The 11,534-nt window shown below is 33.7% G+C and overlaps 1 protein-coding gene across 1 annotated transcript; it reads right to left on the reverse strand.

Annotated features, from left to right (window-relative positions):
- Positions 1–1,178: 1,178 nt before the first annotated feature.
- On the reverse strand, positions 1,179–9,009 carry ML1 (MEI2-like protein 1). Its single transcript, XM_085755685.1, has 15 exons — positions 8,579–9,009; positions 7,699–7,868; positions 7,476–7,527; positions 6,462–6,791; positions 5,796–6,202; positions 5,522–5,680; positions 5,205–5,321; positions 4,964–5,112; positions 4,628–4,710; positions 4,152–4,550; positions 3,044–3,674; positions 2,630–2,714; positions 2,473–2,541; positions 2,212–2,391; positions 1,179–1,851 (listed from the first exon to the last, which is right to left on the reverse strand). Exons 2-15 carry the CDS (start codon positions 7,777–7,779, stop codon positions 1,687–1,689), a joined length of 2,907 nt encoding a protein of 968 aa, XP_085611811.1. The 5' UTR covers positions 7,780–7,868; positions 8,579–9,009; the 3' UTR covers positions 1,179–1,686.
- Positions 9,010–11,534: the final 2,525 nt, after the last annotated feature.

Below are 11,534 nucleotides of genomic sequence, written 5' to 3' on the forward strand. Positions count from 1 at the left end.
TTGCGGGCGTAACATCGCCCACGAATACAATTTAATCCATCACATCTTCAAGACCACCATCTTGCCACCTATGTCACACCACATTCTTTATTACAGATTCAACAAGCTAGGCATTTTCAAATTTGATATTGTCTCGTTTGTGAGTAGCTACTTATGTGAAAGAATACTATATGATAGGAATGTGATCGGAGGACACTCTTGCTAACTTGCTATCTCGTTGACAAGCTTGTGGTTGAGAAACTGATCAAACCATTCAGAAGTAGCCATAACTCTATCACGGTGCTCCTCAATAGCATTATCCTTACCTAAACTTTTGAACCATGTGTAGGGATACCCTTCCAACATTATACCAGTGAGTGTTTCAAAATCCAACAACCCTCCCATTTCAGTGCTCATTACGACCCCAGTCGTCCTCCATCAATAAAATATCGTTAAAATCACCTATCATGCACAAGGATCCGGTTACAATGTTGCCAAATTGGGAATAAGATTCCATTAGTTTCTTCTTTCTCCGGTATCAGGCATGCCATAAAAACTTGCGAGTGCCCAACTTTATTCATAGTTTCACATTTGAGACTATTTTTCAACTGCATGACATCATGATCAGATATCTCTATAAAAATATTACATTATCAGTTTATAAATTAGTACTAATAAACTCAATAATATGTGATACGACTTTTAACTCGTGCAATGATCTGTCACTATCACGTTAATAAGGCCCATTTCATCACGTTACGTCTCATTGAAGTAATGTGTCAGCAGTGGGATGGGAATTAAATGCCATTGTTTTGTTATGAAAAATAAAATAATAATATTGCACAGTTTTCATCCAAGCATTCATTTTACTTGAAAAAATCTGTAAATAAAGTCATGAATAGTCTCTGCTCATAAATTCATTCCTGAAAAATGAACCTCATAATAACGATGATTTACTGCATGTGTTCATTTTCTCCTGTTGTAAAAGAATATTGTCAGATCTTACTATCAAAAGTTATATATATAATGACATGATTCTCAAGCCATATAAAAAACTCATTTACATGTAAATGGCATTCAATTCAGCCTTAACCATTTAAAAAATTTCTACTTCTAAAATTGAATCGAACACCATTTACATGCAGAATAGGTTTGTGCACTGAGAAATGAATTCACAAACAACGCACAAAATAGAAATATACGAATCAAAATGAAAGTTTCAATTGAATAACCTCCTTCAACAATCCCAACATATAGACAAAAATCCTATAAAGACGCCAATGCTCAGGGATACAAACAAAATTACATATGAACATCAGAAACAACAATAATGAAAACAAAATGAGCAAAGAACCCTTGAAACACACAATGCACTATCTCAAGGGAACTGCAAATTGTGCATTCAAAGCTAACCAAAATTTTAAGCTTCAGTTAAGCAAGTCTCTCTAAACTTGTAAGATGGTAGAATGGTTCCATACAAAAATTTAGGTAAATAAAGAAGATACTAGAATCATCGACTTCATTCCAGTTATGTACCTCGACCTTCAAAAACTTTCAAGGCTCCTCTATAAGTCCAAAATTGTGAGCCCTCGTTTCCTACCGGCTGCTCCAACTCTTCTCTCTCTCACACACACAAATAAAATGTAATATACAATGACGGAGTTGACATGGCACGCAGCATTGAACTGTTAGTGCTTGAGGCTTAAATCAGTCAGTGTCTCTTGAAGAACTTGGTGAAGAATCTATTCCACTTGCAAACTCCTCTGCATTTGCCAAAGTTGAAGAATTCCCTTGACTACGGCTCTCCTCGTTGCCACTACTACGTAATTTTCCCGGCCTTACTCTAATATTTGCACCCAAGGGAAAAGGCTCCTGCACGAAAAAAAGAAAAAATGGTCAAAACCACAATAACATAGCATTTTATCGTGTTATCAAAAACCAGCTCAAGTAAGAATTATTTCTAGAATCATGCACACAAGAAACTCTTTCTTACCTTATTACATTAAGTACTTAAAAAATAGGCATCTAACGTGTTAATATTAAATATGACTAAAAAAAATCTTACTAAATGAGAAAGCCTCTAATGTAACTACTAGCATTGTACAGGCATCAACCCAACTATAAATGTTAACAAATTAATCCAGAAATACGAAGCATGATATCTGTCAGAAGAATGTCGGTAATAAGCAGGCAACAGGAAAATAGTTATAGGTAAAGAACAAGCAGATTTACCGGATCACCAGCATTTGGACCATCTGTATGGAATAGAATAGGGCGGCAACGTTTATCTTCATTCATCAGGCTTGAATTCTGGAAATGAGCAATAAGAGCAGATTTTCCTTGAATTCGGGCATATGCAAGTACTGCTACCTTTTCACTGTTAAACTTCTCCCATTTTTTCCCATGAAAAGCCTGCACAAGAAACAGATTAACTCGAAATTCATATTGCATAGATAAATATAACTCATAAGTACATAAGAGTTCTCAAGTAACCTGGTGGAATGGAATTATTTGACCAGGATCAATCATGTTGATGAATGCATAGCCAACATTACACTTGTTCTGCAAGAATTTGTACAACTGACTTAGAAAACATTTATGATTGCTACACTTATCATCAAGAGTCAACCAACACCAAACAAATACTTACTTTGAAATCAATTGGCAAATACAGAAAATCATAAGTTCCCCGACAACTCTCATCTATGGCTGTAAGAAGCATCTTTGAAGTATACCTGCCGAGATATTAATACATATGTCAAATAGGAAAGAATAAATCAATAGATCAAAGCCAAAGAATTTGCACGCTTTACTCCTAGGAAAATCTGTTTAAGGTAAAAACCAATTAATCAATATAAATAATAGAAGAAAAATATGCACAGGCAAGTAAAAAGTAAAGGTGTATTCTCGTAAGTGTTACCAAGCAAAAGAGCAAGACAAGATTGGCTAACTAATGCATCAAAGTGAAAAGGGCAAGAGCCAAATAAACAATTTGTAAAACAAAGATGAAAAGATAACAGTTCGAGCAGAAAAATAAATTGTACAAGAAGATAGCGAGAAATACTTGTTGGGAATATTTTTTATCATCAGCGTTGTTCGGTTGTCTTCCCCACGCGATATGCGGCCTAGGTCGAGTTCAAATTGTTTTTTATCAGCATTGTTATTGTTCGCTTCACTTCTACGATGATAGAAGTTTCTCATTCGTTCATTGGTAGAATCAAATTTCGACATTGAAGTCATGGGAAGTCTCCCAGGGAAGACATGTGACAACTGCTTAGGAGAGCCATGCCCAACACTGGATGTCAAATCGTTACCATTCCCACCAATATGAGAAAACATGTTGCTTGAAAGATCCGGAGGATGCAACTGCCAGCTACCATGAAAACCTGCATTTCCTAGAGAACCCAATCTAAAACCAGGAGCATCAGGAGACTCTCCCAAGTAAGAATGTTGTCTTTCCCAGGGTGATCCCGTAACAACTGGTGCTGATCCAACATGGTGGTCAATATGTGATGCTCTCAGCATATGAGCCGGTGTCCTGGGAAAGCTAGGCATCTGAGGAAGACCAGGAGAACCAACGCCATTAACAAAAGATGGCGTTTTCTGCCAAACCACAGCATTTGATGGAGATTGCTGACGCAAGTTTGAGCCATTCCACATATGATAAAGCTGATGATGGGGAAGGCTCCCATTTCCTGATGTTAAAAATTTCAAAATAAAACAAAGATTTCATGAACTAACACTCAAGTAAAGAATTATTAAATCCAAATTTGATACCTTTTCAGCCTCTTACTACCCAGCTTATACTACTTATAGATAGAAAGGTCGACCCCATGAGAACCAAGACAAAGATTGAAATCCAAATGCTTATTCTCTGATACTTAGACATGCAAGTTTAAATTTCTTCAAATCAATAATTCGCTTTTTAAATAATTTATATTTGTCTTACAAAAGAGTGAAATTATTTAAAACCAAAACTGTCATTAACTGTAACAGTAGAGTCCAAAGGTTTTGAATTCCTAGGAATCTAGGATGCCATTTAAAGTAAAACAATAAGTTTAACCTTTTGAAATAAATTCATCTTTCCCTGTCATAGAGACAAGGAACCATTCTGAAAATGTTGCAAACAAAGTCTGATTATCCATGAAGCTTTTTAGGCACGTTAAACTTACCTCCTGCATTAAAATCTGCTAAGTTCCCAGTTGAGATCATTCCCTGAATATGCCTGCCATCAGATGCTTCTGTGGATCCAGTTCCAATATTGGCAGCCATTTTAATGGTGTTTGACAAATTGTAAGGACTGCCATTAGCTAAACCATCACGATACTCAGGCAAAGAATGAGGGTGCAATCTTGGAATAGATGCAAATTTCATTGCATCAACATTACTGGAGTCACCAGATACTTTTACAGCAGATGCCCCTCTTGCGGTGTTGGAAATACTAGAATTCACGTGAAAATTTGTGTTATCGAAGAAAGCATTCAAAGGCAGCTGTGATGCAGATAGGAATCTTTGATTATATCCATTTTCCAAGCCTCCACCAGATGCAATAACTCCAGACGATAGTCCGGCTGTAAATTATGTCTAGTGAGACCAAGTAGATCTTAGCTTCTAAAAACATGATAAGTAAAAGAAGACAAAATCATACCCTTCTGTCTTAAGAATAAGATGTCATTGAGATTATGACCAAGATCAGGTTCATCTTGTCCCTTTTGAGATGGCTGAGTCATACTACAAAAGCAGGGTTTCCATGATTGTGTGATCAGTAACATTATAATAGAACAACTTCACTCTATTAACCACTAAAAAGCAAGAATACTATATAAGGTAACAAGAATAAATATGCAGGCTATAAATAAAGACTTCATCTACAAAACATATATCAAAGATAGGCAAATTTAAAAAGTAAAAAAGAGTTTCAGAAGTTACTAAAAAAAGAAGAAAATGAAACGCAAAATAAATAAATAAAAGAGTTAATAGCCACCATATTGCAATCCTAGGATGACCAGGTTCAAGCTTGATCTGCTTTCCAGCAATGCACATTCCATTCAATGAACGGAGAGAAGCTTCTGCACCTCGAACATCATAAAATTCAATATATTTGATATGATTCATCTCTGGATATTCATAGATCTGCAATAACAGACATAACACTTAAGAAGCTGGTATCGTCTTTTGATATACAAGCACCAAAAGGGGGCGAAAACCAACAAAGAATAACTTACCTCTTTGATTTCTCCATAAAATCCAAAAATACGTTTTAGTTCGTCTTTCAAAACAGATGAATCAAGACCAGATATCATCAGTGTACCATGGCCAATATCCTTCTCTGTAGGATTTCCCTAATATGTCATCAGGTTGAGAAATATAAATAACCAGAACATGAAAAATAGGAATACAGAGCAATTGAACAAGCAAAGCACATAGCAGTAATTCTGAAAGATGCTAAGACAAACAGCATAAATACCGTCTTTAACCAAATAAATGATAATAATGGAAAAGGAATTATACATACATGAGAAGTTACTAAACAAGATGATACCTTTGGAATTGAATAACGTATATCCAGTTTCCTAGAACTCAATGTCCTATTTTGAAGTGCTTTCATTGCATTTTGTGCTGCCCTTAGGTCATAGTAAGAAATCATAACAAACCCACGATGCTTGGAGGCAGTATAAAGGGTTCGGATATCTCCATATTGCTGGAAGAACAAACAAAATAGTTCACTTATATGTCACTACAAGTCGTATACAGCACTTTATTTAAATTCCTATATAGCATCTACCGCTGTAAAAAAATAAAGACAAAAGGCTCACCTCAAAGAGAGCCTTTAGCTCAGAGTCTTCTGCATTGCTAGTAATGTTTCCAACAAAAAGTGTTCTAGAAGATTGTTCACCAAAAGAACTTTTGCCTTTAAAAGCCCCAGAGTAAGCAGGATCACCATCCAAGCCACTGATTCTTTTTCCTGAAAGTTCATCTCCTTCCAACTCCATGCCTCCACCACTGCTGAACAAATCAAAATCTTCAAAATCATCACTTGCTCTAGCATGAGCACTGCTTCCTAAACCATCAGTGACACCGGAAAACAGATCATCTTCGTCGGGAAGGAGATCCCCTATAGTGTCAGCCTCAATTTCTTCAAGAGATTTGTATGGTTCTTCCTCAGGAAGAGAACCAGCAGTAATATTCTGATCAGACTGAACACCATTTCCCAAGAACCTCACTGCACCAAGATATGCATACAAACACCCAATCTCAGAGATATATGGGAATACCATTGAACTCAACAAAAAACATGAATAGAAAAGTTCCCTTTTCTGGTGGGGTTCTGGCGCGCGTGCGAACGTGTGTGGGGGTGGTGGGATGATACATTAGCAAATCAACATAAAAAAATACTTGCATCGTAACAAAATTAAATGGTATAATACTCATGATACATGTGTCGAACTAACTATCTTAGCATGCATGAAACACATTCTTACACTTTTGGCTAAACATATCGGACAGTGAGCTTGAGAATAGACTGCTTTCACGTGCGCCTGCATTGGTGACAATCTTGTTCCCAATTAAACCATATGAGCTAGATGCTGGCTGCCTATGCACATCAGACCATGATCTCGGGTGATAATTCAAAGATTCCTTTGAATCCTTCAGCGAATCTACCATGCCAGCTTGTGCACCAAAATGTACGTTTTCTAAAACTTCCCCGGATAAACTAGTCTGTGACATTGGCAAGCCTATTTTTGCATTTCTTTCGAGGGTTGATGAAGTGTGCAAAATGCCTCCAGGTGAAGCTGCCATTTCACTCTTCCCTGAAAATTTGAACATAGAACTTGCTTTATCCAACAAATGAATTACATGTCCATTAAATGAACTGCTTATTTATGGAACACAAGTAAACACACACGAATATGGGTACACGCATATATTATATTATTACTACATCCAATATCATCATGATTAAAAACAGCAAAATCATCATAACATCTACAGAGATAAGAGTATGTAAGTTTGCTGAGCACAGCAACTAAATTCATAAAATCACCATTAATTACGCAAGCTATATCACAATGAAAATAACATAGAAAAACCAAAAAGAAATCTATTAATACCACTCCCTACAAAATGAAATAAACGATGCTAGTAAACTCCATCCATAGTTATTTATTCTAAATGCGATAAAACATCTATACCATCCTGGGCAACAACAGTAAAAGTTCAAAAATGGAAAGTACAGAGTCTGTTCAATTAAAACTAGAGAGGTATCAGGTAAGGTACACAAAAATATGGAAAATGTGTCTAATAAATTAACACATCAAAAATCAAATTGATCACACTTGTTAATCTCTAAACTCAAATGTGAAACAGTGATCAAGGTCTGAGTGTCAACTATCTGTCTTTGGTTAGTAGATATATATGGAGTGTTAATGTCATAGTAGGAAACCAGCATGACATATAGGACTCTACTGAACAAATAATGAGTTGATTGACCTCACCTTGTGGATAATCATCATGAATAGATTTTGGCTTCCTTAATCCAACATTCCTCTGCACATGAAAAGTCCAAGACATGTTTAGAAAAAAAAAGGCAATAACATTGAGGCTATGAAGTACATGAGATCGAGAAGTCGGTTAACAATTTTATAAAAAAACACTCAAAGTCTTGGATTGAAAAAAAATGTGATAAAACCAAAATGAGACAATTCGGAAAATAATTACCTCAGAAGCATAGGAAACATCATCATAAAGATGGGATGAAGCAGTAGTAACACCCCTCTGGTTCATTATTTCAAAAGGCATCCTATAGCTTATCCAGAAATTATAGAAAGAGAAATGATACAGAATTATATCCTCACTTGCTAGCTTTGTTGAACTCTACTCATCATCATCTGTTGAAAAATTCAAGGTCACATGCTTGAAAAAGGAAAGAACAGAAAACAATAAATAAAAGGTGACATTGGCATAAACAGAACTTGAGATCATTTCTCACCCAAAAAGTAACATTTATATTAGACCTCTACTAACATCAACCCATACCATACTCTCAAACAAAAAAGGAAAGTAGAAAAAATAATTCACTAAAGAAACCCTATTTAGAGGCTCTATTTCTAGATTCAATTGCAAAATTCAAAGAGATTAGTGCAAAATTAGGACAAATATAGTTGTACCTTCAACTAAACACTACCAGAAGGAAAGGACAGCACAAAATTCTTACCTACCAACTACCTAATTGATTGCCAAAAACAATATTTATAGAAAATTGAAACAAAACCATCTTTGTAAATTTGCAAAATTCTCTTTCTTTTTTTTTTTTATCAAAAATAAAAATAAAAAATCATCTAGATGAAGCTTACAATGGTCCACATCGGTTCTATCACAAAATCAGACATGAAGAGAGAGAATTTCACAGAAAAACCTTAAAAACAAACAGATCAAGAACAAAAAATACATATTTTTTCCATAAAGGGTCTAATCTAAACAACATTAACAGATCAAAAACATGAACATGGAGAAATTCCTGATCAAAAACCCAAATGGACATAAAAACCAAACAGCCAAAACAAAAAACATGAATATTTTGAAGCTGATAAATTCACACCTTGTCAACAATTCGAACAAAACCAAGCTAGCAGAAAAATCCAAAAATCTTCCTTATCAATGTTTCACCATAGAATTGAGCAAAAAACAAAACAAAACTGAATCTCAAAAACCGTCTACAGCATAAGGAATTCAGAAACAAAAGATCTCATGATGTTTGGTCCAACAAAAACCTTGTTCCTTCCACATTGCAATATCAGATATATTTTCTCACAAAAAAAGATAAAAATGGTGAATAATTCTGATATTAAAGGTTCATTTTTGAGAAAAAAATCATCTGAATTGTGTGAGGTTGAAGAGAGAGAAAATGGGAAGAGTAGAGGCGAATCTCCGGCGAGGTTGTTATGCTCGCCGGTCGCTCTCTGGTTTGGTTTGGAGAGAAAATCAGACAAAGAGAAGAAGAGAGGTTTTTTTTGTTTTGGTCTTTGTGATGAAGAAAGAGAAAAGAAAAAGAAAAGAATAGAAAAAGAAAAGGAGGTGTGTGTTAGTTGGCTTTCAAATTCTATCACATTAAAATTATAAGATAATAATAATAATCTTATTATTAAAAAAAAAAGTGCTATAAATGTAGGAGAATAAATAGGCGCAGAGAGATAGTGTTTGGATTGCAAACTTGTAATAAAATAATAATAATAATAATAATAATAATAATAATTTGTCAATAAAATAATTTTTTGAAAGAAGAAAACAATAATAACAATTTAAACCTTTTTTGTTTTGGTTTATTTACATGAACTCTTCTCGCCAAAGAACATGAATCATCAAAAAAGATAGAGTAATATCGCGGTGAAGGTGAATTTATGAAGAAATTTGCTCTCTTTCATGGAGGTTTCGTCGAAAGAAGCTTCTCAATAAAAGGTTTTAGTCGAAATTCATAAATTTATTGTTATGGCGAATGTACATGTAAAAATATTGCAACGCTTAAGTCGGTGTGTTTGAGAGGGTTAAAATAAAAGGTTTTGCTTACAAATGTCCTAAAGACATTGTTTAAGGAATCCACAAAAGAAAATTGTTAGCATTTTCCTAAAATAAATCACACTTTGTTTGATACTGGTGTGTTATTTATGTAAACATAAGGAGGTAGTCTCATTTTAAAACATGTACAAAGACATATACCCTGAATCAAACTAGTATCTTTATCATAATTATGAACAAAAACATGCCAAATAAAATTATGTATTTTCTTCAAATTTTAGACCAAATACTTCAACAACTTTTCCTCTAATAAAGGTGGGAAGGAGTATATTTGTCGTAATATGTTTTTTTTAAGGATTTGTCATAATATGTTAATAAATAAATATGTGTTTTCGTGAGCTTAACTCAGTTGGTTAGGACAATGCATAAAATATGCAAGGTCCGGGGTTCAAACCCCGGTCACTACCAAAAAAAAATATGTGATTAAAGTCCCTTAAAAAAATGTTATTAAAATGTTTCTATCAAAATTAAATGAATAATGTTGTTATATTTTTTGATAAAGAAATAGAGATAGAACAAAATGAACCTTCAAAAGAAATATTTATTGTAAAAGAAAATATATCTATGTATTTATCAGGAAAATAAAAGTTTAAGATCATCATATCATATGGAAGGTAAATTGCAACTTACATAGAATGCTAGGATGACAAAATAGTTGTAGACGTGGCACGAAATAATAGTTTTTTTTACGAAATAATATCTGTTTTATTGAAAGGACGAAATAATAGTTGTATATACTAGTGTATTAATTATTGATTGATGATTGATTGATTCATATGTTCAATGTAGTAGTAGAAAGAAAGGAGTATTCGTGTGTCTTAAGATTAAATTTTATCTTTTACACACAAGCTATTGTAACTGTTGTTTCGTTCGTTAGAATTTTATTAATCTAAAAGAGGTGGACATGTGTGTAAGATAAGGATGTTTTTGGATAAGGATGTTTTTGATAAAAAAATGTCAATATTTATCCTAATGTGTAAAAGAATTCCATCATAAATTAAAACCAATAAGGGTGGGTGGAACTAAAACAAGATTCATTGGGTTCTGCTAATTAATTATAGAATACAATAATAAAAAATGAATCCTAATTCTCCAATTTTGCTAATGAATGACCGTTGAATTATTGATGATACAACTATTGTTTTAAGAAAATGCATTATAACTTTTTAAGAATTTAATTCTTTCACAATACTTTTTGGACAATGATTAATTATATTTTATTTAATATTTTAACATTCTCTTATGATTTTTTAATAAATTCATAATTATCTTAGTTTCATACAAAGTTTAAAGAATTTCCTTAATTGCATAAGAAAAATCATAATTATCTTATCTTTTTTTTAGAGAAATGATATTTGTACAACCACTTTGTGACAACTTTTTGACAACTTTCTCTCTCATACTCACATTATACTCTTATTCTCTCTCTTCCTTTTTCTCTCTTCATTGTTTTTGACCAATGAAAAGAAAGAAAAATGAAGTTGTCTAATATAGTTGTTCAAATAACACTACTCTTTTTTTAATATCTCATAATATTTTAATATTAATTTGAAGATAGTAATTTGGAGGTGGAGTGTACATCAATCTCGAGGAGGCTCAAGAAAGTCTTTCCTTGTTTGAAATCCATAGCAAGATTGCGAGATAACGAAGGCAAGGAAAAATTGTTGGAAAATTGTTGTTCACACATTTGAGAAGGCTGTGTCACACATGTAAAATATGGTTTTACCCCCTCGACAGTTAAGTACCGAGGATTTTAAAATCCGGCTGCAGTTAACTGCCGAGATTTTCCTCGGTAGTTAACTGTCGAGGAATATTGAACATAAACAGAAGCAAAAACGAAACAGAAGCAGTTTCCAGTTTCCTTCTTCTTCTTCAAACACATCCCAAATTCTCTCCAAATTACATTTTCACGAATTGCAAGCCAATCATCCCCACATTATCACAAGTAAGTATCATTAATCATTGCAATGTTAATGTTAGTT

This window comes from Medicago sativa, chromosome 3, assembly GCF_051527215.1.
Source record: "Medicago sativa cultivar Bolivia chromosome 3, Bolivia_mono, whole genome shotgun sequence".
Classification (NCBI taxonomy): domain Eukaryota; kingdom Viridiplantae; phylum Streptophyta; class Magnoliopsida; order Fabales; family Fabaceae; genus Medicago; species Medicago sativa.

Coding starts and splice junctions, on each gene's coding strand:
- ML1 (XM_085755685.1), bottom strand. CDS start 7,779: ATGCCTTTTGAAATAATGAACCAGAGGGGTGTTACTACTGCTTCATCC. Junction 4,551..4,627: donor CTTATTCTTAAGACAGAAGG/GTATGATTTTGT, acceptor CATAATTTACAG/CCGGACTATCGTCTGGAGTT. Junction 2,542..2,629: donor ATTTGCCAATTGATTTCAAA/GTAAGTATTTGT, acceptor AAATTCTTGCAG/AACAAGTGTAATGTTGGCTA.